Source organism: Platalea leucorodia (assembly GCF_965183815.1).
Source record: "Platalea leucorodia genome assembly, chromosome: Z".
Taxonomy (NCBI): Eukaryota; Metazoa; Chordata; class Aves; order Pelecaniformes; family Threskiornithidae; genus Platalea; species Platalea leucorodia.
In genome coordinates, this window is record NC_138858.1 from 86,900,760 (window position 1) to 86,924,459 (window position 23,700).

General features: G+C 38.4%; 1 protein-coding gene across 3 annotated transcripts in view; it reads right to left on the reverse strand.

Moving 5' to 3' along the window:
• SKIC3 (SKI3 subunit of superkiller complex) overlaps positions 1-23,700 on the reverse strand; it is a 50,787-nt gene that overhangs the window by 18,710 nt on the left and 8,377 nt on the right. For all 3 annotated transcript variants that reach the window (XM_082337271.1, XM_082337272.1, XM_082337270.1), the window contains exons 10-31: positions 22,248-22,388; positions 20,497-20,598; positions 17,524-17,657; positions 16,771-16,857; positions 16,581-16,684; positions 16,340-16,466; positions 14,973-15,152; positions 14,024-14,148; positions 13,327-13,580; positions 10,729-10,831; positions 9,800-9,976; positions 8,745-8,889; positions 8,501-8,579; positions 8,318-8,379; positions 8,137-8,193; positions 7,792-7,860; positions 6,751-6,825; positions 5,985-6,126; positions 4,701-4,794; positions 4,047-4,124; positions 2,616-2,740; positions 1,634-1,757 (exon numbers count right to left, since the gene is read on the reverse strand). In XM_082337271.1, the coding sequence (XP_082193397.1) occupies positions 1,634-1,757; positions 2,616-2,740; positions 4,047-4,124; positions 4,701-4,794; positions 5,985-6,126; positions 6,751-6,825; positions 7,792-7,860; positions 8,137-8,193; positions 8,318-8,379; positions 8,501-8,579; positions 8,745-8,889; positions 9,800-9,976; positions 10,729-10,831; positions 13,327-13,580; positions 14,024-14,148; positions 14,973-15,152; positions 16,340-16,466; positions 16,581-16,684; positions 16,771-16,857; positions 17,524-17,657; positions 20,497-20,598; positions 22,248-22,388 (2,584 nt within the window). The remainder of the gene's footprint in view (positions 1-1,633; positions 1,758-2,615; positions 2,741-4,046; positions 4,125-4,700; positions 4,795-5,984; positions 6,127-6,750; positions 6,826-7,791; positions 7,861-8,136; positions 8,194-8,317; positions 8,380-8,500; positions 8,580-8,744; positions 8,890-9,799; positions 9,977-10,728; positions 10,832-13,326; positions 13,581-14,023; positions 14,149-14,972; positions 15,153-16,339; positions 16,467-16,580; positions 16,685-16,770; positions 16,858-17,523; positions 17,658-20,496; positions 20,599-22,247; positions 22,389-23,700) is intronic.

Sequence of the window (23,700 nt, forward strand, 5' to 3'; positions counted from 1 at the left end):
AATTTGGAGCTACTTCACTGTAATGTCCTAAACTAACTACAGAGTGAAGTGCTGCTTACTTTCACTTATCAGGTGACTACAGGCTCCTAATCAAGCCTCTAATCATTATTTTTGCCTTCAAAAAAAGACAATAATGTAAACTTCCAATTCTATGTTTTGTTTTCAGTCCCTAGCAAGAAAAATTTCTATGAGCTGTTAAACATAAACTTGAATGAGGGTGGTGAGGTACTGGAATACATGAGGGTGGTGAGGCACTGGAACAGGTTGCCCAGAGAAGCTGTGGATGCCCCATCCCTGGAAGTGTTCAAGGCCAGGTTGGACGGGGCTTTGAGCAACCTGGTCTAGTGGGAGGTGTCCCTGCCCATGGCAGGGAGGTTGGAGTTAGATGATCCTGAAGGTCCCTTGCAACCCAAATAATTCTATAATTCTATGAATAGCCAGCACTATGTTATCTGGTGCAAAGGCACTGCCCTTCAACAAGTAAGTGGGACTCTATCACATTAGCTGTAAAGATATACTCACTGCTAAAAAGCTCTGTGCCAAGGTGACCATGAGAAAACAAGAAAGGCAGCTTCTTGTTCAAGGTCCTACTCAGGCCCTTTAAGTCATCTAGAGTCATCTAGCATGAATTCCAGTCAATAAAGACATCTGTCTATTGGACTAGAAAGCACCATTTTTTTTCTTATTACTAAAGTCCACCATATACCTTTATAGCACTGTGCTTCCAGTTCAGGTCTAGACATATTCACTGTAGTGTTACTTTCCTAAACAATTTACTACTTTTTTTTTTTCTTTAAACACAAACAACTAACGTCATATAGAAAATTCTCATTGTTGATGTTTATGACAAAAATAGAGCCTGCAGTGATTAATAGGATGTAGGAAGTATCAGGTCCCTAGCTAGTTAATCATCAGTTACTCAAGATTTAGAGGGTACTAGGTCATGGACCTTCACTATTTCAGTAACTTCATGAGTCTGCTAGCAAGATGGAGACTGTACAGCCACTACTGGAGTTCTCTACCGACAGAGAGTTGATCCTGAGAGGCTGAGATGTCAGCTCCTAATCCATAGCTACCAGGAGACTAACAATGATGCACGGGCTTTTAGCCTCCACAGCTCTGAAAAAAAAAGACATTCATGACTTAAGTGAACAACTGATACAGATCTGTTTCTTTTCATGGGGAAACTACAAGATTGTCCTTGTCTATGATGCTTGGAATACAATTGTTCTGGAGATTACTGACTATTTCAACTGAAATTGTTTTCATTAGTCATCTAGGTTTCTTACAGCTAAAGAGCAAAAATACTGCCTAGTGCTTAGAACAACTACAGATTAATATTATCGTAAAAGATAAGCCTATTAAAACTAACATTTAAGGATATTAAACATCCAAACTGGCCAGCCCACTAACCCTTCCACTCCATACTGCTCTAACAATATGGAAGAAGACACAGGCCATAAAACAAAACGGATATATCACATGAATAAGCTTAAAAGAACACTGCATTCACTCCCACTTTTACTCTGCAACACAAAAAGAAAACATCCGCCTGAGATCCTCCAAAACGTAAATTTGAGGATTCAGCAGTACAATAAAACACCATATACTGACCATTATTCCCTCCACTCACCATTTAAACAGCAGTGTCTTTGCAGCATCCACTTTGTTCTGTTTATACTCTATTATTGCCAAGGCAGTCAGGATATGGGCTTTATCTTGTTCAGACTCAGCAACAGACAAGGCTTTTTCATAGGCTGGTAAAAATTCAAGACACAGAATTGAAGTAGGAGAGAAAAATACATTTGTAAAGCCTTTAGAAAGGTATGATATTAGAACACACACACAGGGGGACTTTGGTTTCAGGTTCACTATATTTTCAGACCTCAAATCATAGGCAGAAGACAAAAAAGTTGACTAACACTTTGGAAGTAACTGTATGTTGGGGAACGCCAGATTTACAGGGCTGCTTAGAGCCTGGGAGCTGTTTAATATGTAGCAAGTGGAAACAGAACTGAAAAGAAATATTAGGGCATCCAGAAAATGCCTAAAAGAACACAGTTCAAATAATCCCCTGTAATAGTTTATTCATGAAATAGTACTTCAGATGGGCACACATCACTCCAATTAAAAACTAAGAGTTATTTAAAATACTGAGCTGGCTGCTCCTTTGCGAGTGCTTACACTTCTACACTGACAATTCCATATACCTTTTCATGAAGTTTCATATCGTAGCAGTGCAGAACAGGACAATACAGCACTTACATTTCGTACCAAAGTTAAAGTGCTTTGAAGAACACACTAATCTCCCACCCAGGACTCATTTTTCCAGGAAAGCCATTTCATTTGAGAACAAGGCAAGCTAAGAGCACAAGAGCTTAATGGACAAGAATTAAACACTTGAAGAAATGTAGCTTCCCTTTGTACACTCTAATAGTTCTAGCACGCTGCTGAACAGCCTCATGATTAAAATAGTTGTGGAATTTGTACTTATGCATTAGGACTGAAAGAGTGAAATAAACTGAACTACAGCTAGGTTGGTCAGACAAACAAATGTTTTAAGATTCATCTCAAGAGAAGTGTCCCATAATGCTCTGAATTAGGCAGATGGTTACCTTTGATACTTTCTTGTAAGAGTCCTTTCTTGAAGTAGGCTAATGCTATCCCCACAATGCCATCAAACTCAGTTAGGGGTGTTGATGTGTAAACCTTAATGGCCTTATCACACTGACCAAGGGCACTGTAAAAACAAAAACAGTCACTGGTATGAAGCAACAGTTGCTATGATTCAGACAAGCTGTCCTTGCAGACCAGTATCCTCTATTCCACATCAGTTGTAAGCACACATCTGGGAAAGAGCAAGATTAGGACAAGAATGCGCAATATTCCCCACCCTCCTTCTGTTATAGCAGTTACTCTCTCCAACTATCTGTCGCATGAAGAATAATCGACAGGAAAACGTTCTCCCCATCTGCATAACAGCTATACGTAAGGATGTCTCTTAATGGTCAACGCAACAGAGTGGGAGATAATAGCAAAGGAGAAACATGAAAAAAGCTAATCAAAGTATGTATGCACACAGACAAGCAAGTGCATGTAGAGACAGAGATACAGCATTCTTGTTTTAAGACCACTATGGAAGAAATTATACAGGATTGTGTTTATTAGAACTAGTTATTATTTACTGGAGCTTTGCTCTTGTGTAAGTTGTACACAGGAAATCACCAGGCATACAGCTTGGATCTGAGATGACGGAACACTGAAGAGTTGCTTCTAAAATCTTCCCTGAAGTTAAAGAATGAATTATTACATTATCACAGCCTAGAAGTTCCAGTGTCATGTACAGAAACTTGATATATGAAGTTTCCCTAAAGAGCTGACAAAAATCTAATTAGCAGAGCTTGAGCTATCTCATATCAAAGAGAAGTTTGAAAGTCTTCATCTGTTAAGACTTGTGTCCTGCATTCCCTCAGAACCAGAATGGAACCGTGAAAGAAATTCAGAATTGTGAGTAGCATTGCAGCAGAAAGGGTCATCAGCAGAAAGATTACATACATGTACACAACACCCCAACCCCACATGCTTCAGGTTGTACAAGTCAATACAAATTCTAAGGGCAGGTAGAAGGGATTTCAAGTAAACCCTGAAGAAGCTATTTCATTCAGACTAAGCCTACTACGTATCTCAACTGTAGAGATCATAAAAAACCCAATTTATTCTGGAGACCATACAACAGCTACATGGTGTAAACTATGTTAAGGCACTTAATTATCAAGCTAAGGATAAGGGAATCACTGATATGTTATAAACTGTGAACACATATAGCAACTCCTTGCAATTTGATTTTTTTTTTTTTAAATACACTACCTATTTCTGGAGCACATACAAAGTTCAGTTAAACTTGTCTACAGTTGAGAATGATGTTTAGTAGATTATTTTTAGCAACAGCCTTTCACCTTTCACCCTCACCCATGTTTTGCGCCACTGCATTTACCATATCCAGAGCTGAAGTTAGAGGCTGAGAAAATACATGAACAAACGCTTACCACAGTAACCTGCCATAGTTTTGCATTGCTGTATTATATTTCTCAGTATCTTCAGAGTTTTTCAGCAACGAAGCTGCCCTGAAAACAACCGCAATTAAGAATAATTACCATCTGACTATATCATGCGTATTTTGACAATAGTTCTCAGAGCAGAATGGACAAATGTTTCATGCAGCAGCTTTTCTATGCTAATTAAGCACAAACAGAGCTTATTTTACAGTTTTAATGCATAAGCAAACATGTTCACTAAACATGGTTTCCTTCGCCACCTCCCCCTACCATTTGAAAAGAAGAGAGAAGAAAAAAGCAAAATAAAGCCCAACCATCTCCATTAATTAGAATCAGGTAGAAACCAAAACTAAAACGAAGCTAACCAAAATTTCACTTAAATCCCATACAGTGAATTAGCTAAATGTCCTGGTAAGACACTCAAGCCTTGGAATGCCTTTACTTCTCCAGTTCTGTGGTTTGCATTTCCAAATTTGATATAAGAACATCCCCACACCTCCCCTTACAGCACACTTAGTTGAAATGTACTGTTGAATTGAGAAAGTAAGGTTTACTAAAGGAAAAGCCCTTAAGTTTTTCAGCTGGTGCATAGAAAAAGAGGTCAAGGAGCTTCTATCAGTAAACGTTTCAGGGTGTACAGTTTACCTCTCATAGGCATCTGTTGCCTGCCTTTTTAGATGCAGATACTCATTCAAATAACCAAGCATTGTGAAAGCAGACGGATCGTCTGGATTTCTTTCTAGAAAATCAGAATTGACAATACAGGAGAACATGATCAGAAAGAGCTGTGAGAAAGCATTACAAAAACATTGCTACATTGATGCTACAGCGTATGCATATACACAAAACATTCTGCAAAGTGCTTCTGTCAGCTGCTCGCTGGAATCATTTTGACAGGCTGCAGGCAAATAAAGAAGAGATACTAAGACACACAATGTGACATCAGGTTGGCTCAAAAATGTTTAAAACCTTATGATACAGCATTAATGCACTCAATATATTTTAAGTTTTTTGGCCTGCAATGATTTGGGGTTTTTTGCAATGAAATAGGAAAATATTCAGCTTGTATTGACTCTAGTAAAATACTAGTAGAATCTTACGGTTTATTTTTAATGCTACAACTTTGAAATGCTTATTAGTAGCTACAGCACAGATTTGTCAGCTGTCATCTCACCTCAGACTTCTAACCTTTTTTCCCAGACTAGGAAGGATCCTGTAGGCCCCTCCTGCAGTCCATTTAAGAACAGGGATTTCACAGACAAAGAAATACAGTCTCACATTTATCTCATTTTAAGTGCTTGCACCTTATTTTGTAGCTCTCAAAAATCACCAACAGATTACTCATCAAAGGATTTATTTACAGCAATAGATGCAGATTAAAGAAAATCCACGTTTGCTCTATCTACCTTCCAGGCTAGACATACACAAGCCTGCCCCAACAGGGAGGCCACACTGGCTTGGAACCATGCCTGAGAACACGGTCCACCTCCTACTGAAGGGTAACACAGTCATATGCTTGAGGTTATGGAGTTAACACAGCATCCATGACCAGGCTTCTGCCAAACGCCACGGCACAGGGGCAGAGGAGCTAGCATCTATCTGCACCTACGCATACAGAGACACCCAAAGGAAGTCTGACAGGAAACACCTGATGACAAGCGTGACAAGGCTCTGGTCCTTATTTTGATTGGTCTTTGAAACAAAATCTGCTGAAATGAGTAGGAAGACAGAAATCACACCTATTTCATCTTTGTGTGATAATAAAAATCAGTGGCCCACCTACCCTGTTTCAATCACTTACTTTACAGTTCAAAAGCCTCTCCCCAACCGAGGCAGATCACTCTTTGCCAGAACTAGTACAGGTCTATCTGTTCATTCTGAATACATCTCTTAGGCTTGACAGGTTAGTGAGGCATTTAAATTACCCACCTGTATATTTGCTCAGGACCACCTGGGCTGCTGGAATAGCATTCATTTGAACAATGTTGTATAGATATAGTTCAGTGTTTCTGTTGCTTTTATCCTGCAGTGTTGAACATACCCAGTGGGCGTAGCCTTTTGCTCCCTCAGTCTCAAGAAACAAACAAAAAATAGGAGTCATTAAACCTGCTCAAGCAACAGTGAAATAATTAAAGATTGTAATAACAATTCTGTGGTTTAAGGCAGAGTCTTGGCTAAAAATCTGCATCAGTGTTAAGTCGGAGAAGAAAACACCAAACTGAATTACTCCACACACAGTTTTAACTTGTCCTTTGGGTAAAGGGAATTCTTACATTAACATATGACTTGCTGCACCACTGGAGGGATGACAGATGAAAAAAGCTGTAAGGGAATATAGAGTCCTCTACTTTCTTAGAACTCAGGGTACTGGCAATATCCTTGCTCTCTGCTGGAAGAGTTATAATTTATGCCTTTGGTCTCTGTCCAATGCTGTGGAACATCAAGAATGTTTTTTCACGACTTATGGAGCTGATTTCTTGGACCATTGGGACCAAAGCATTTAATAAAATAACTCCCTGCTATTCAATGCCAGCACAGGCCAAGAACAACAACATGGAAGTCAGACAATCTCATCTGTAACATGACCATAACTGTTTCATCATTCAAGACACGCCTATTTTTTAAAAAAATATATCACCTACATAGAGTGATTAGATACACAGAAAGCTCAGGACAATAAAACTGTTACACTTACATGCATACTGAGTTCAGTGGTGTGCCTGAAGAGATCCATAGTATCATAGCTGCCTACCATTTCTGCAATAAGAGCCTACAGAGAAGCAAGAATTGCTGTGGTCAGGTACTTTAAAAATTACAACACTGACAAGAAACTCAGCACACGTTACATCGGGCACATATTAAGCATTCAACATGAAGACACTTTCTTTTCCTCGTACTCTTCAAGAAACATTGGTTTTAGGAATAAGATGAACACAATTAAAGCGAGCGCAAGCAGCTTCTACTGTATCAGCACTTGAAGCTTAAAATCTTCTGCTGCTACTTACATTCTTCAGGACAAAGACTTTGTGCATGTTAGCCCAACTCATAACAACACCTGACAGGAGCTGAATTTTGACATACGATGGTGCTAGTTCTTCCCTAGAATCCAGTTTCAATTAGATATTATTAGCAGGTCAGTAGCATGGGATTATGAAGTGTACCTATAGCACTCATAAAAGTATGAGTCACAAGTATTTCTACTATTCACGGATGGCCTAGATATCAGTGGGAGCACATCCAACCCTCAGTGGTAGGGGGAGGAAGGAACCTCCCAAGAAGTAAGTACTGCTTTTGTCCCATATACATTAGAGACTTACTCCTTCGGGGGGGGGGGGGGCCTGAAAAGACGTTTAAGCAGTGTCATATAATGAGCTAGGGGTATAGCTGAAGCTGAAATAACTAGCACTTTATGAAGACGGTGCTTTGTTACCAATGCTCAATAAAAAGCCTCAGAGCACAAACAGTGATTGTTTTTTTAATAACTAGTTTCTTACAGAACTCACAACATCAGCCAGGAAAACATATAAAGATACCTGATGAATGTAGCTTCTACTGTATTAACATTACGAAAACAAAGGGTCCTATCCACCCTCAGGGGAAGCAGAAGTTCCCTTTACCTAAAACATTTAATTTTCAGGAATACGCTTAAGTGCCAATTATTAGGATGGAGTCCAAGTCCTTTCTTTGACTAACAACTGGTTTTGGTCCACAGTATTACGATTTTTCATCATCTTACCTGCCCAATCCAACACAATAAGTAAGAAGGCTCCAGAGACTGGGCTACCTTGAAGGCTTCATGAGCTTGCTGTAGAAGCAAAGATAACAGTGCTATTGTACTGTCTGGCATGGTAACAGTTCACTTATCCCCTCCAGAACAAATATTTAATTCATTTGCATGGTACAGGTGCCAACTGCATTTCATTCAAAGGAAGTACATTTCTTGAATCTGGAGAGGGACATTCTTCACTGTTTGCCCACACTCCCGCCCCCATACACCCCCTTAAAAAAAAAAAAAAAAAAAAAAAAAAAAAAAAAGAGAAAGGAAAGGGAAACTATATTTGAGGATGGGAAAGAGAGTTACCTCAATGTTTCCAGTTGCCAGATACAAAACCCCCAAGTTGGTCCAGGCAACAACATTCTAGACAGAAAAAATAAAGTTAAAAACCAATGTATTATTACTATATTCAAAAATAACACTGCATCAGGGGAAAAAAGTTTTAAATGCCCACTTGAAACAGATGGCAGCTGCCTACAGCACTTACGATTTGCTCAGCTTGAACAGATTTGATGAACGAATGTTGAGCAAGAGCATAATTCCCAATAGCTGGGGGAAAAAAAAAAAGAAAAAAGGAGAGCTAGATCTAACTGAATTTCATGAACACCATTAGCCAAGTTGCCTTCTAATTTAGGGTATTATGGAGCTAGGGGTTTCACTGAAGACTTACCACTACAGGAAGCAACTACACCAAGTGCATTCCAATAAAGATGATTTTTGCTGTCAAGCCTCACAGCTTTTTTGAGACACTGGAAGAAAATCAAATATGGATTGTATCACTAGAAGAGCAAAAATTAAGACTTTACACACTTACTTATTCAGAGACGTAGGTTTTATTGAGGACAGAGAGTATGCAGACAAGCACCAATACCAATTTAAATTTTAAAGAATGTAACAGAAAAAACAGGCAATACCTGTAAAGACTTCTCTAGCAGTTCACTGATCTCATTCATGTCAGTGCCCACTGCTGTGAGGTGCTCTGCTTGTCGATAATAATTTATTCCAAGATCACACCATATGCTAGGCAAAGCCATCAATTTTAAAGCTCTGCCGTAACACCTACAGAAACATGAATCACAGAAGCATTATTCCAAGCCTCTCTACATGAAGAGCAGAAAGCTGAAAAAACATTCAAAAGAGTGCTTAAAAACCTAAACCAAGCAAACATTCATAAATACAAACAAAACCAGACAAGAATGGAAAGCAAACAACAACTAACTGATTTTCACTCAGTTATCTTCACAGAATCTACCTACCACTTGTGAAGCCACAGGTATGCATTAAATCAAAGCTGTGTCAGCTGCAATATGCATGCTTTTACTTAAAACAAACAACAGTCATTTTTACAGTTAATAAGACTTCTCCTAGGAAGTATCTGGCTTCACATATTGTGGTTGAGATATACTAAGCAGCTGCATTTCCTGCCTTACACATCCAACTGCACAAAGCTCAGAGGGAGTCACAGAAGAGGCTACAGAAATACTACAAATATCTGCTACCATCATGAGCTTCCAGGGTGAGAAACCAGGAATTCTCTCTTCCAATGTACTCTAGACCCCACACCTAGGGCAAGGATTGATGACATTTTTATAAGAAAGAAGTATAGACAGAAAGCTTAAAAATTCCTGGGAGAATCAGTTAGCAACTACTGCAACCACTCCATTTAAAGAGGCACAATTTATTGAATGACAGGAAGGATGTAGCCATGCTCTGGAGACAGGAACAAGGAGAAGAGCAGGTGCTAGATGAAGTGTTGACAGCCACTATGGCAATTCAGCAAACATATTCCAAAATGAGCAGCGTAATTTGGAAGAAGCACGAGACACTATTTACCACCTCATTAATCTTTGCTTAATATGCAGGTGTTGACAGATCAGCATGTCTTTCATTTTCTAGAAATTAAATAGTCTACAATACTTCATATAGAGTCTCAAGCTGCATAGAAGCTCTTGATAATAAAGATTATTACCTTCCTCCCAGTCTGAGCAGCTCACTTTTCTTCAGTATCTGTTTGCCTGCATTTTTACCCAGAAGGGATCCTAGAACTTGAACATTCACTTTGGGTGGTGAAATAACATGCACGCTAGTACAGGTATCTCCGAGCAGTTTCCAGAGGCAAGATACATCAGGACGGTGCTTTGTTGCCCTGTAATTAACAATATAGAAAACCCGCAAAACATCCATTCAGACACTTCAATATCCTTTTCTGAAACAAAGTTCACCACTTTGAAGAGCGACACAAACTCAAATGTAATTAATCAATGAGCTATTTGGTTTTTTTAATTCAATTTTCTTCCTATTCAAGCCATAGGTCTAAAAGGTCAAAAATAACCAAAAAGAGAAGCTACAAAATGCTAATGTATCCCAACTTTGTTGGGACTAAGAGTCAGTTCTGAAAACTAGCCATTAGCTATCAACATGTCAACCGACTATACCCACTCTTCCATTTGAGAGCACTACCATGTTACAAGACATGACTCGTCTGCAGAAACTTGATGGACCATCTCCTGTAACAGCAGCTATCCCAAGGTTTAATTTAGCACACTAAAGCATTTTGTACAAAATGAAAAACAAAAAGATTGAGGGAGGGAAGGAACAATTCCCTCTCATCCACCATTTTTGGTAGAAATCCCCTCCTCCCAGCCCCATATATACAGGAAGACAGCTGGAGAGAACCGTGTGTCATTTCACACTTGTGTTACAATCAAATGACTCTGTATCTTTAAACAGAAAAAAGAAAACTCTATAATTACCATTGATTTAAGCAGCCTAAGTTGCTTATTCAATTGGTCCATTTGATTTATTTTAACCAAAAATCCTCCAACACTTAACTCTTATTTTTCTGCCTGTCAACTCACAATCCCAGTGGAATTAAATAACTGAATATTTAGTACTAACCTTGTAAAAAATTCAAGAGCCTGTTCTATGTAATCCACAGCCTTCCTATCAAAATAGTTATCAAGGGCTGATCTTGCCAGCATGAGATAGCACTCACCAAGTCCTGAAAATAGGAGAAAATATCTTCTATGAAAAGAGATGCTTTTATGACATGCTTGATAAAGGAGGTGGAGTGGGATGGTGGAAGCCTGCTCAGTGTTCTGCTTGATATAAAGATTTAAACCCTGCACATACTATGCCAAAATCAAAAGATCCACAGTGGTCACAACAGAGACTTTGCTTTTTACCTATCCTGTCAAATGTGAACTGTAGAATAATTTGAATATTAAAATAAATGTAATTAATTATAAAAACCACAGCATTTAAGCTTTGGGTTAGTCCTCAAACATTAACGAAAGCCCTGACAAGAAATCTGCGCTGCATTGGTAAGACTTTGACAAGTACACCAACCTTCATTTCACACGAGTCAAAAATCATTGCCAAAACACAAAAAGAAGAAAGAATGTCAAGGTAGGCAGAAAGGGAAATCTTCTTGAAGACTTGAAATCAACATTATTTAATCCTATTTATGTAAGAATTTACTTCACATGGAAATAAATCCAACTGTTAGAAAGAAACTGCATCTAATGCCATAATTTCTAGCATTTTAGAATCAACAAGAAAACTGCTTGGGTTATACTCTTGCTGGCACCAGCAGTGATTCTGTCTGGCAGTAAGTCACTGGCTGTGAGTACCATTCATTCTCAGCATTATGTTTACAGTTCTGAAGCTACCCTCTTCATGCTATTGTACCCTGTACCTATACCAAACTACTAATCACGGTAGTCATGTTTTGCAAGCATCTTTATCTTGCCCCCACTAGGTGTTTGTCTTGACCACACAGAAGTCCCAAGATCATGGGCTTCTCAGATGTCAAGAAGCGCTGCAATCTAAAAACAAAATTTAATTTATTCCTCAAAGTTATACATTAAAAGATATGCTGGAGCAGAGGCAGAATAACCATACCATTTAATAACACAAAAATAAAATACATTGAAAAGATGCATTCAAGTAACATCAGTTTAGTTTTCTCTCACCTACCAGGGACTATGCTTCCAACAACTCAATTCAGAAACTGTCTAAACAGATCAGAACACTAACAAAAGTATACTGATGTATGTTTCAGAGAATTTTAAGAAGGCCCAAAAAAGATAGCAAACCTGACTAAACATTAAAGAGTCTCTAAGAAGGTGAAGACTGTTTTGGGACTCAAAGTAGGATCTGGAGCTAACAAATCAGATTAAGATGAGAAGGATTATGAGAGAAGAGTTAGGAGATTTAAGAACAGAATAAGTACACAGGCAACTGAGGAGCGGGGGGAACCTTGATACCATGTGCTTATGTCCCCACTAAGCATTTTATTCCAGGTAACACTGTGAACTGTCACCTACAGACACTAAAAAAGCCATAATACACATGCTTATATATATATATATATATATGCACATATATATATACATACATACACTTCTACACAACACCTGTGCAAACTGCTGCTGCAGTCAGCCGTTGCCTTCTTGCCTGACAACTAGTAAAACTGCCTATCTGCAACACTCTCCAACTCCATCATGGAGTTTTTGCTATGTCACTTCAGTCTGGCAAATTCCAAGTGACAAAATTATACAGGATGAGGTAAAGGGACAACCTCTCTGTCACCCTTTCAGGTGAAAAACTTACTGTTGCAAGAGTAAACCAACACTTGCAAGATTTAGTCTTGTAAGAATCAGCTTACATTCACTCAAAAATCAAAAGGCCTTACGCAAAACAAAAGAACGGTCTGTAACTTAAAAATTCACACTGGTACCAAGCAGCAAACAGCATCTAGTTCAGATGGATATATGGGGTGAGAATGACTGAAAATGAAGTGGCAGGGAGAATGTCAACCAAACAGTTACTCATTGGCCATCAAAACGTTACACGCTCACAATACTATATATCTCGAGAATCAGAGTCTTATCACCAGAAAGGAGTTCCAGTTCCCCCACTTCTCTCTGCTCCCAGCGATATACTGAAGACCTATTTCCACTTCTAACGCCTGTAGACCTCGTGGGATACCTTACTGATATTTTTCATCACTCAAAGAAGCTCAGAGGGGTCTGAATTACCAGGGCTACCACAAAAAGTGAGGAACATATGGTCAGGAGCAGCAGAAAGTTAGTATAGCCCACGTCTTCGAAATGGCAGCCTGACTCCATCGCCTGTTGAGCCAGTGTTTGACTGCTTAGGTGAAACTGCAGCACTGTTAGCCGGCTTCCTCTACCTATCTTCAATTCTTCTACCCATTTGGCCTGGTAGCTACACAGATATAACTGCCTTTCATACTTACTTGAAAAAGAAATAATCACTCCCATGCATCATGATTTAAGAGCTCTTCAGATATTGGCAGGCCGCTACACACTAGCTTACATGCAGGGAATCACAGTGCTCTACATACCCAAAATCCACATCTATCCTTCCATGCAGGAAAACCTCAATACACCAAGACACTCTCCACAAGACTGAAGCACTACAGTGTGTAGAGGGAGAAAGAGTTAACATTTTCAAATTCAGACATATTACCTTTTAGTGCAGGCACATAGTCTTCTGTCTTCTTTAAGATTTGTTGATAGGTAGCTATAGCATTTTCGTATTTGCCTAGAATCTGCTCAACTGCTGCAGCTCTGTAAATGCTGTACACGAGCTCTGGGTTCAGCTCACTTGCTTTCCTGAAGGATTTCAGAGCTGTTGAATAACTACCCCTGCTCAAGTAAGCCTCCCCTAGAGACTCCCAGCAGTTGGAATCCTTTGGATCAGCCCTGAGAGCTGCCTGCAAACTGAAGATATCAAGATATAAATTTATTTAAATAAAAGGTGATGCAAGCTACCAAATTATTTCCTTGCATTATATATTCTCAGGACACAAACACACAATTATACAGAACTTTTAAACACAGCATAGTAGTGTCTTCATCCTCATAGCACGTTATACAAGTTCAGACATTGTACCTAATCTTGGCTCATTATTCAGCGCTATACCATGCTTGTCTATGACAAGCCTGTCACCAGGCTTGCTAGTACAGAACACTGCTACGCTGAAAAGACTACATTGTACTAATTCTGGAACTGAAGAGAGACACGGCTTGCTCAGACCCATTTCCCATTGTTTAGTACAAGCTATCCTATAATCAGCTAACTTATTTTCAAAACTTGCTAAGATCAAAGACTGTTTTGTTGGGATTTATAGAAAATTGCTTAAACCAACCACTAGTTCTCTTACTCAGCCACTGCTTGTGACGGCTGACCAGTTCTCAGGTAGTAAAGCCCACGATGAAGCCAGGCCCATTTTGCTGTACCGGTACTCGCTTTTTCAGTTACCTCATTCAGGATTGACAGAGCAGTGTCCTAACAAAGCACCAAAAATGCCAGGTTAGTAAACATATATGTGTAAAGAACAAAGTTCTTGTTGAAGAAGAATACTCCTAATCCAGCAAACCATTAAACTGTCTAATCTGTTAATTACTGTAATGAAGAAATGTTACAGGGACTTTTTAAAGTTGGCAGGCTGAGTGGCAGATTAGAGGAGGAAATTATCACATCTAAAGACGTGATTATTTCTTCTGTACCTGTCTTTGCAGATAGACAGTAGCCTCCTGCAGTTTTCTAGAGACTATTTTTATTTATTTATTTTTTTAAACTAGAGAAGGATACTAGTATTTGCAGCAAGTCAGACACTTAGACTGACTTTCCAGATGTTCCAATGGAGTCTGTCCAAGTATGGGTTACACTTGCTCTGTAATATCACAGGCTAAGAACTTTTTATACAATGTTATATAAGAAATACTTTATTAAATGTTCCAATGACTTTGTATGCTTTTCCTGAAAGAAGCAAGGTGGACAACGGAGAAAAGAAGTGGCACAAGTTAAATATGGAAAGAAAAATAGCTTTCTCTTCATGTTCCCTACTGAAAAAATCATTCATTTACATCACACATGTGATGACTACAATGTCATGCTTGGTTCCCCTACCCTTCTCCCCAGACAGATTTAGTTTGGCACTGAAGCATGAAATTGAAGCAGGTCCAACTATGAAAACTGCTAAGCAATGACAGAACATCTGTTTCCAGATCTTATTATCAAATACAGAGGAAACCTGAAGTGATTCCTCAAAGAGTGGGATTAACAGAAAAACAAAACAGCAGTAATCCAAAACCCTGAATAAACAATACCATGTCTCCAAGTTCCACGCTTAAGCCTACAGCTGCTGTTCCAGATTCTTCATCAGTTCCATCCAGTTCAAAAGCCTTTTTATAGCAACCACGAGCTCTACTTTTGTCTCCAGCAATGTCTCTGTAGTAGTTACCTAAATAACAAAAGACACTTCCCAAGTAGCTGTCCAATTTTGCAGCCTATAAGGAAATATGAACACAATATAAGACAGCATTTTGAAGGATTACATTGATGATATAACTGGTCCAGTGATAACTACTTGTTCAATCTCTGCTTATCAACTTATTTAAGCTCCTTCTGTGACACATCTGAGTAGTCAAACTTTAAAATTTCAGATATTACTTGAGCTATAAATATTTGCAGAATTTGCTACAAACCTCGTGACACAAAGCATTTTGTACATGAAGTACTAACAAGCTAGTTGTGCTAGGAGAAAACAATTTCTTACTACATCCCATAATTTTCACATGATACTCAGTTTCAACCATTATGCTCATACTCTTACCATATTACATCACAATTAACTCCAGCCTTTTCTAAAGTTTAAGTTCCTTTTTAGATACACTTGGCAGATTTGTTTATACTTAAGAAACCCACAGCCCCCAAGGAGCAGAAAACAGCTTTGACAATAATAAAAAAAAAAAAGCTCACATAAAACAGTTTAGAACCAAAAGTATTGTTTACTTCAACTACATTCCCCAGTACACTGCTGTTATTGAAGTGCAAACAGTAGGCAATGATTTGAGTTGCCAACACCTGTCATGAAGTTATATGGTGAGTTTACAAGGTCTAGAGTCTTACTTCCATGTTCCCAATAAAGATGTCAGACTAAATCTTTTAGATTCACATTCTTACCTACGTTCAGAGAAAAAGCCACAACCACTAAAAATCCAAAGATCAGGAAAAGCATATAAATTGTGGGGTTTTGCAGACTTACTTCCTTGGACAGACACTGAAACTCTAACACCATTCTCATCTTTTTTCCTTCCTCACTTTTTTCCCAATTTGACTTTTGCCCTCCCTGTTTCAAAATGTCTTTGAAGATCTATGCACAGCTGGTCATCTAGAGGCCTCAACTTTAAAGCCCCCAAGGAGAGAAGACTGAGAGAATCACCACTATGTTTGGCTAAATCAGAGGCCTCAAGAATTAGATGAAAAGAGGGTAACTAAAGCAGGGAGATTCCAGGTAACTGCACAGCTTACTGCAATGCTTTTTTGCACAGCTGAACTTGGTTTACAGGCTCTGTAGGCTTGTAAATGGTAACAAGCAGAATATTCAAGTCTGTCGTTCCAGTCAGTGTATTTTTCCAGATTTGGTTTCTGATGCAGGAAAACACTAATTCTACAGGATTAGTTAAAGGATTACCTTCAAGAACTCAGTGAGTGCTTTTCCTTTGTCTTTTTTTGTCTCATCACCCATGAACCAGTATGTGAGCCCCAGGTACTGATGATACTCTGCAGTTTCTGCCTTTCTTTCAATAGCATTTAGAAAACTAAATAAAAGGAACAGAGGTCAAATCAGACAAACTCTCAAAAGCTGCAAAACACTATGTTCTATACTCCCCCACATTTCCCTGTTAGAGCAAAAGAAAAAAAAAAAAATCTACCTTCTTTCTGCCTGTTCGTAGTTCTTTTGGGAATAATGGATGAAACCCTCTAGAGCATGGGACTCAGCCAGATCAGGGTGGGACAACAGAAGCTCTTGCGAAATCTGCAAAAGGACGTCATCATTCCCTAGTTATTTCCTCTATGAAACAAATTCTACTTAGCCTACAGGAATGAGAATACAGCACTAACCTTGGAAGCTTGATCCATTAAACCTTTGTTTAGATAAGCCTGACCTCTGAGAGCTAAAACCACAGGATCACTGCTTGCATCCACAATCTAGGAAACCAAGTAATAGACATGACCAAGTTATTCTTTCCCTAGATTAAGAAATCACAGTTGTCAAAAGCAGGCAGACTGCATGAAGATAAAGACAAAAAAACATTTAGATAAAATACTCCTGAGAAGCCTTAGACAGAGTAATTGTTATGGAGAACCAGCAGAAGATGGTACAGAGCAAGGACAAACGTACAGAAGTCTAAACATCGAAGAAGTAGTGTACATGAAACTGTGAGGCAAAGAAGAGGGGAAGCAACTTTTGCTTAAAGCTTAACCATTCAATCTTTAAGTAATATGGTCTTGTTCATGACTAATGACAAGCAAATGAAGGACATGGGGAGTAGGATTATAACAATAATTTAAATTAAGATGAACAGCAGCCATAGAACTAGCAAGAACCCAGCAGCACTGAGCAAGACCAGACAAGGTCAAAAGCGACAGCTTCTAAAATTAGAATTACAAGTGAAAAAGAGTTGTAGTAAAGCCTAAAAAAGACAGAGAAGGAAGGAGTGTTTGGATTACACCATACTTGGCAGGATTTGTCTAAACCACACAGAATGCAAAGAGGAGGCAAGGGAAGAAATACACAGCTTGAGTTTTTAGTACAAAAAGATGAGAGTGCTTTTTAAAATTCAAAAAAATACACATTTTAGTCAATGAAAATACCTGCTCGAGTGCTTTAATGGCTTCTTCTGCAGCATCAGTATCAGCTATTTTAATCAAAGACTCTGCTTTCAACTGAAGGATAAGGTTCTTCCACTGAAGAGTAGGACCCTCAGGAGTTCCAAGAACCTCGAGAGCTGTTGACAAGAAAAAAGTTTCAAGTAAAAATAGAAAAAGGAACTATAAAGGGCACAGCTGTTCCCAATATGTTTTAAATCTTGTTAATTACAATTTTTCAGTCCACTAGAGCACCACTTAAAAAACAATTTTTTGACTGTTCTCCCCCATGTTGAAGAAATTGTTCTGTAAAATTTCTATCCATTCAAGTTTAAAAGTTAAATCAATTTTAGAAAGGTCCTCTCAGACATGTGGAGAGATTGATTGCTTTGCAGCTGCTGGCCTTATAAATGGGAACACTACATTCTTCCGAACTATGACCTTTCAATAAACAAGTTGGTTTACACTTCAGTGTTTGAAGAAAAAAATACTACTGAAACCAGGGATTTAACTCTGCGCCTGTGCAAAGGTAACTTTGTACCTTTCTATGCAGTATTGATTACTTCTCCAGTACACATTATAATCTCACCTCAGAGAATGGAGGCATCTCTGTTGAGCTTCAGCATTCTCCAAAGGCAAGAACTTTCTGAACAACTCAAATATATTTATTTTCACAGATGATCAACTTTTGTCTGACGTGATATGGCCAGTAAGACAGGCCAAGCGTAAAGCAATGCTCCCCCAGAATTCTCTCCCACTTTCCACACATTCTTTGGACTCAAGGAAACTTACACTTTGCCTTGAGGAACAAAACTTATTTTGCTTGTTCTGAGCCTGCCAGCTTTTAGTTTCATTTGGTACTAACTAGACCTTGCAGAGGAAAACAAAACACTTGATCTTTACTTATCTTCCCCATCACTTGCAATTTCACAGATTTCAAAATCACCTCGTCTCCAGGCTGGAAAAGGACTTTACAGGCTATTTACTTGTTCTCACATGCTGCATTTTCCATACATTTGATCAACCTTATTACTACTCTGTTAACTTCTACTATTATTTTCTTTTTGAGAAATGGTGGATGAGTACCAAAACTGCACACAAATTTCACCATGCTGCTAAAGTTCTTAAAGCAACTGCATGTTGGTGCTCTGTTTCGCTAACCATTCCCTTTCCTGTAGTTCCTAATATATGACTTGCCTGTAAAGCACAGAAGGGGAAAGACACAGTCCTATTTTTTCATGCAAAATGAGGAACTTTCTGCTCTCTACTTTAAAAAGACTGTAGGATAGCTTTGTGGGAACATTTCTTCCCACAACTCAGGATTTTGCATTTAAGACTATAGAATTTTATGCATTATTTTAACACCTAGTTACCCACTCTGGTAATCTCCTTTCAGAGTTCTGCAGTCTGCTTTGAATAGCAGCAAACTTTAGCACCTCATTACTCAACATTCATAAAGGACTAGAAAAGAGAATGAACAACACAGGTATTGGTGAAAATGTCAGGGACATCTCCTACCAGCTGAAAACAGACATAATTACTACACTGTGCTCTAGCTTTTAACTTATTTAAAACCGACAAAAACCACTCAATGCTACAACTCTACTTCTTATGCCAAGGCTGCTTAGTTTCCTTAACAGCCTTGTAAGAGATCTCATCAATTACCACCTGGAAATCAGAGAAGGCTATATCACCTCTCCCTTACCTACGTGCTCGTAAACTGCTTCAAGGAGTTCTAAAAATCAACTTTACTTTACAAAAGCCATGCTGTCTATCCCCCAGAATAAATCTGTCTACATAAATTCCCTAACCCTTCTTTCACTTTTAACTAATTCAACCACTAAACATATCAGACTTGTTGGTGGCTTCCCTGATGTTTCCTAGAACCCTTTTAAAAAGTTAGGGTCACGCTATCTACCTCCAAGTATTTGGATGCCAAGACAGTTTAAGCAAGCAATTACATAAACCCCTTAGTACTTCAGCAATTTCATCTTTATGTTCCTCTGTCAATTCCTAAGTCGATACCTCATAGTTCCTTAATGATAATTTTTCTTGTCTTGTTTTATAGTAACTTCTATTAAGGCTATAATCACAGACAAGTTGTTTGATGAATCCCCTGAAAAGGGTCATGGTGTAGAAGTCACGCTGAGCTCTTCGACACTGAACATAGACGGGAAAAGAATCACCTCATTTTCATTCTTTCTGCAATAAATTTCTTTTTGCCTACTTTGTTCTGTTTTCACATTTCCTCCACCCAAATTTATAGGCCTTTTGAATCTCCCTCACTGGCAAGTACTTCCTACTTGCTGTTAATAATTTCCCACGACTGCTTAGCCAGGTCTGCATACTTTTACTTTTACTTCTTCAAGTCTTTCTTGAGAAGTTTTTCATTGCATTTGTCCCGTCAGAAAAAAGTCCACTTTGGCTGCTCCTTCATTTATAACCATCAGACAATAGCTCTGTTCAGATTAGATATGCATCACTAGATCATTACCAGCTAGCACAGATGAAGATTTACACTCAGTGAGGTTTATTAACATGCAGTTATACTATGGCACATTCCTGCATTTTACATTAACTTGATTAAAATCTTATCTTAAGTCTAAATATGAAGTCTACCAGACTAAAAATTTGTGACAGCTACCCTTGTGGTTTCAGGCAATTATCTGCTGTTTGGCGGAGTTGGTCAGCCACCAGCTGAAGGAGGACATCAGAGCGTGCAAACCTTCTAAATATTAACCATCAGGCAGGTTCTGATTAGCAAAGTATTTTCTCTTTTCCTGAGACTAAGCAGCACAAGGTGTTTTTCAGCTGCGACAAACCAAGAGAAGCAGGGGACACCAGCACAAGCTGTAAGACTGCAAAAAGCAAAGGACTATGACTGCTGCTAACTCAGACCTACCATGCAAAGCCCACACTGGCTGGACTACATAAAGTAGTGTACCCCTCCAGTTGCTCTTTCAATTAGCGGGCAGTTACCTTGATTGCAGGACAGGACAGCATCCCTGTGTTTGTGAATTTTCATCTGTGCCTCTGCCAAATAATGCCACGCTGCTGGACAATGTCTAGTCTTCTGCAAACCTAATAAAAGAAGAGTTTAAAAAAAGTTGCTTCGGGCTGCAAAGACACTGTAGCTGGCAGATGCTATACTGCCCTACAGCACCATCAAAAGCATATTATCAGATAATGAGACCTGCAGTTAATTTTTTCTTGGAGTCTTATTTTAAACTGTTTTAGACATAGAGGCCTCCATGCAGTAAGGCAAAGACTAAGAAGCATGTAAGCTTCTGCTAGGCTAATTTTGCATATAACATTACACATACAGAAAAGAAAATGGGGAAAAAGCGACGAAATATACAACACTGGCTTAAGGTGCACTTTTGTTTAAAAAAGAAAAAAGTCCTTCACTTTGATGAGACATTAACATCAGCAGCCTGTAGACCGATTTACAAAGTTTTTGTTAGACACTGAACAGGCCTATAGAACTTCAAGCCAGCAAAAAAATGATGGCAAGACTGTTTCACTGAAACTTCCTGATAAACTTGCCTTAATTAAAGATTCAATAATAAAACTGAATTTGAGTCTTTGGAGATACTACTGAATAATGCCTTGAAACTTCAATGCCTAAAATGCAAACACTTGGCTCACTAGGAAAGACATTATTTCCAAGCTTTATACATTTCTGCCGATACCAAGAGCCTTGCCCTTTGCATTCTCCCCTTCATGAGCAGAGTATTACATGTAAAAGTAAAAACAAATAAATAAAATTATTTGGGAGATGTATCCTTTGCCAAAAACAGGGCGTATGTTTTGTCAAAACATCCAGTGGCCATTTAAGCCAAAAGAATTTGCTTTCCATGGAAGACTTTTTCTCTCTTAAGCACCTGAAATTTTTATTTCAGATTTTAGCAAGCCATGTTATTTCACTGTGGGTAAGCTACTGTAAAATATTGTAGAATATTCCGAAATCTAATTTCAGAAACAATCTTTTTCTAAACCTGGGTGAAAGGATGCAGCATATCACAGCATAGCCTGACTGAATCCTGATTGCTTAGATCCCAAGTGCTTATTTACCTAGCTTTCTCAGTAAGCAGTTTTGAATTATTCATGGCCAGGGCAGTGGAAGTGGAGAGTCCTAATTTCCACCTAGTATACTTATGAATAATTTTCAGAGAGTTTTGCCATTTCAATACAAACAAGAGAATTACAGTTTAGTAAGCCAGCTCTTCAGCAATTCTGGCTACTGTAAAAAAAAATCCTCCGATATTTCTCTTTAGATACCCAATATAAGTGTTTACCCAATGTAAGTGTTAAAATTATGTAACTTTAAAGGGAGGTCATTTTTGTTCAGGTATAGAAATGCAGTGACTAAATTAGAGGAGCTGTGTTGCATTTTACTTTATAAATTCCACATTCTTTCATTAATTGCTACTGCTGTATTTACTGCTTCATCTAGGTATTTCCCCAGTAACAGTCCGAATAAAAGAAGTTTAAAGTTTGTCACACTAAAATACTAGAGAGCTGACTGTAACAGCAACAACAGACTTCAGAGATGTTACACTTAAAGCTATACTTAAAAAAAATTCAGAGAAAGTGTTGAGTATTCTTTTAAAATCTAGCTGGTCTTAGAACTGGCAAAGTGCTATGCAAGTATAAGATTCCCAAAATATCCAGCATAAACCAGCTAGTGTTCAAGTTATAGAGTACTTATACCTCATATTTACATTTACCTTCAGTAAGACTCTGAACAGCCTCCTTGTATTTCTTTTCTTGGAGGCATTTTATACCAAAACCAATGATGCCTGGACCACTGCTTGCGTCCATTTCCAAAAGTCTAGGAAAACAGTGCAGGGCCTCTTCTGACAAAGTGCCTAGTTTCAGAAAAAGAAATATTTTACAGAGTTTTAGATTAAAAAAAAAAAAATGCAACAGCATACCTTATCTACATAAATATGACCCTTATCCTTTGAGCTAAAAGTAATGTATTAACTAAACTTTATTCCAAAGGCACTACACACTTATCACCCTCCACCCCGAAATCCAAACGCAAAAAACAAGCAGTAATCTAAATAACCCAGTACCACCAAACAAAATGAACTAACAGTTTGAAACCTGATTTTTTAACCACTCACGTTAAATTTCCACAGGTATACTTCCTTTATTAATAAAAACTAATTCCTTCATATGGTTTTCATGTAAGGCCAGCTGAATGCCCGCATATCAAAATCTGCCTCAAGCAAATCAAAATTATTTCCTTCCAGAGTAGGCCTTGTGTACCTACAAATTTGCTGTGATGAGCTTGCTGAAACAGTCTTGCTGTGAAACCACATAATTTAATGTCTTGGCTTAATTTTAACTGATGCCACTAACTTTTTACGCTTATGTTTAGCTGTGATTGTAGACTTGGCAGTCCTTGCTTAAAGCAACTATTGTGACTTGCAGCAACAGCCTTTGAACTACTGTTTTCTTTAAAAAAATATGGACTCGTTTGACATAAAGATTGCCTTTGATTTGCATTTGGTAAAGGTGACTAATAATGCATCCAAGTTACAAGCCCACAAGTTTGGGGCATGGAGGACTATGACATGGTTGGAATGACTCAGATATAAACAAACAGCCTTACTAAAACCTAAGCATCATCCTCCCCACCCCAAGATGTCTGTGGGATGGTGAGATGTTGTCAGAGCACTGGCATGTAAGAACTGTGCCAAACAGATGCTCCTTGTCCTTTGGAAATCAATTTCTGCATGTTTCTCTGAACTGTAAAGCATCCTCATGTGGAAATGAGTCTGGGCCTCATTTGTCTTCAGCCTTTCAAATCAAAGTGAAAAATTCTCTCTTGTTTTATGTTGCTACAGTATTCCATGAAGCCTACCTTCAAAACCGGAAAAGGCATTCTTCTACCTAAGCTGAAACTTATTTTTCTTTATATAAACCACAGGGGTTTTCTTCCTGATTTTCTTTCCTTGTTTTAAAAAGAAATAAAATCAACTTCTGATGCCTTAAACAATAAAATGAAAGATCAAAATTTAGTAATTGTCTTTGAAAATGCTGAGAAAGTGTCCAACACTACTGCAATATTGTTTAGTGAACTACTGAAAATAGCAGTTGCATACTTTTAGATCTCTGCATTATTGACACACCATGTTTGGGTTTCTTTCCTCAGAGATTTTTCTTTTCTAC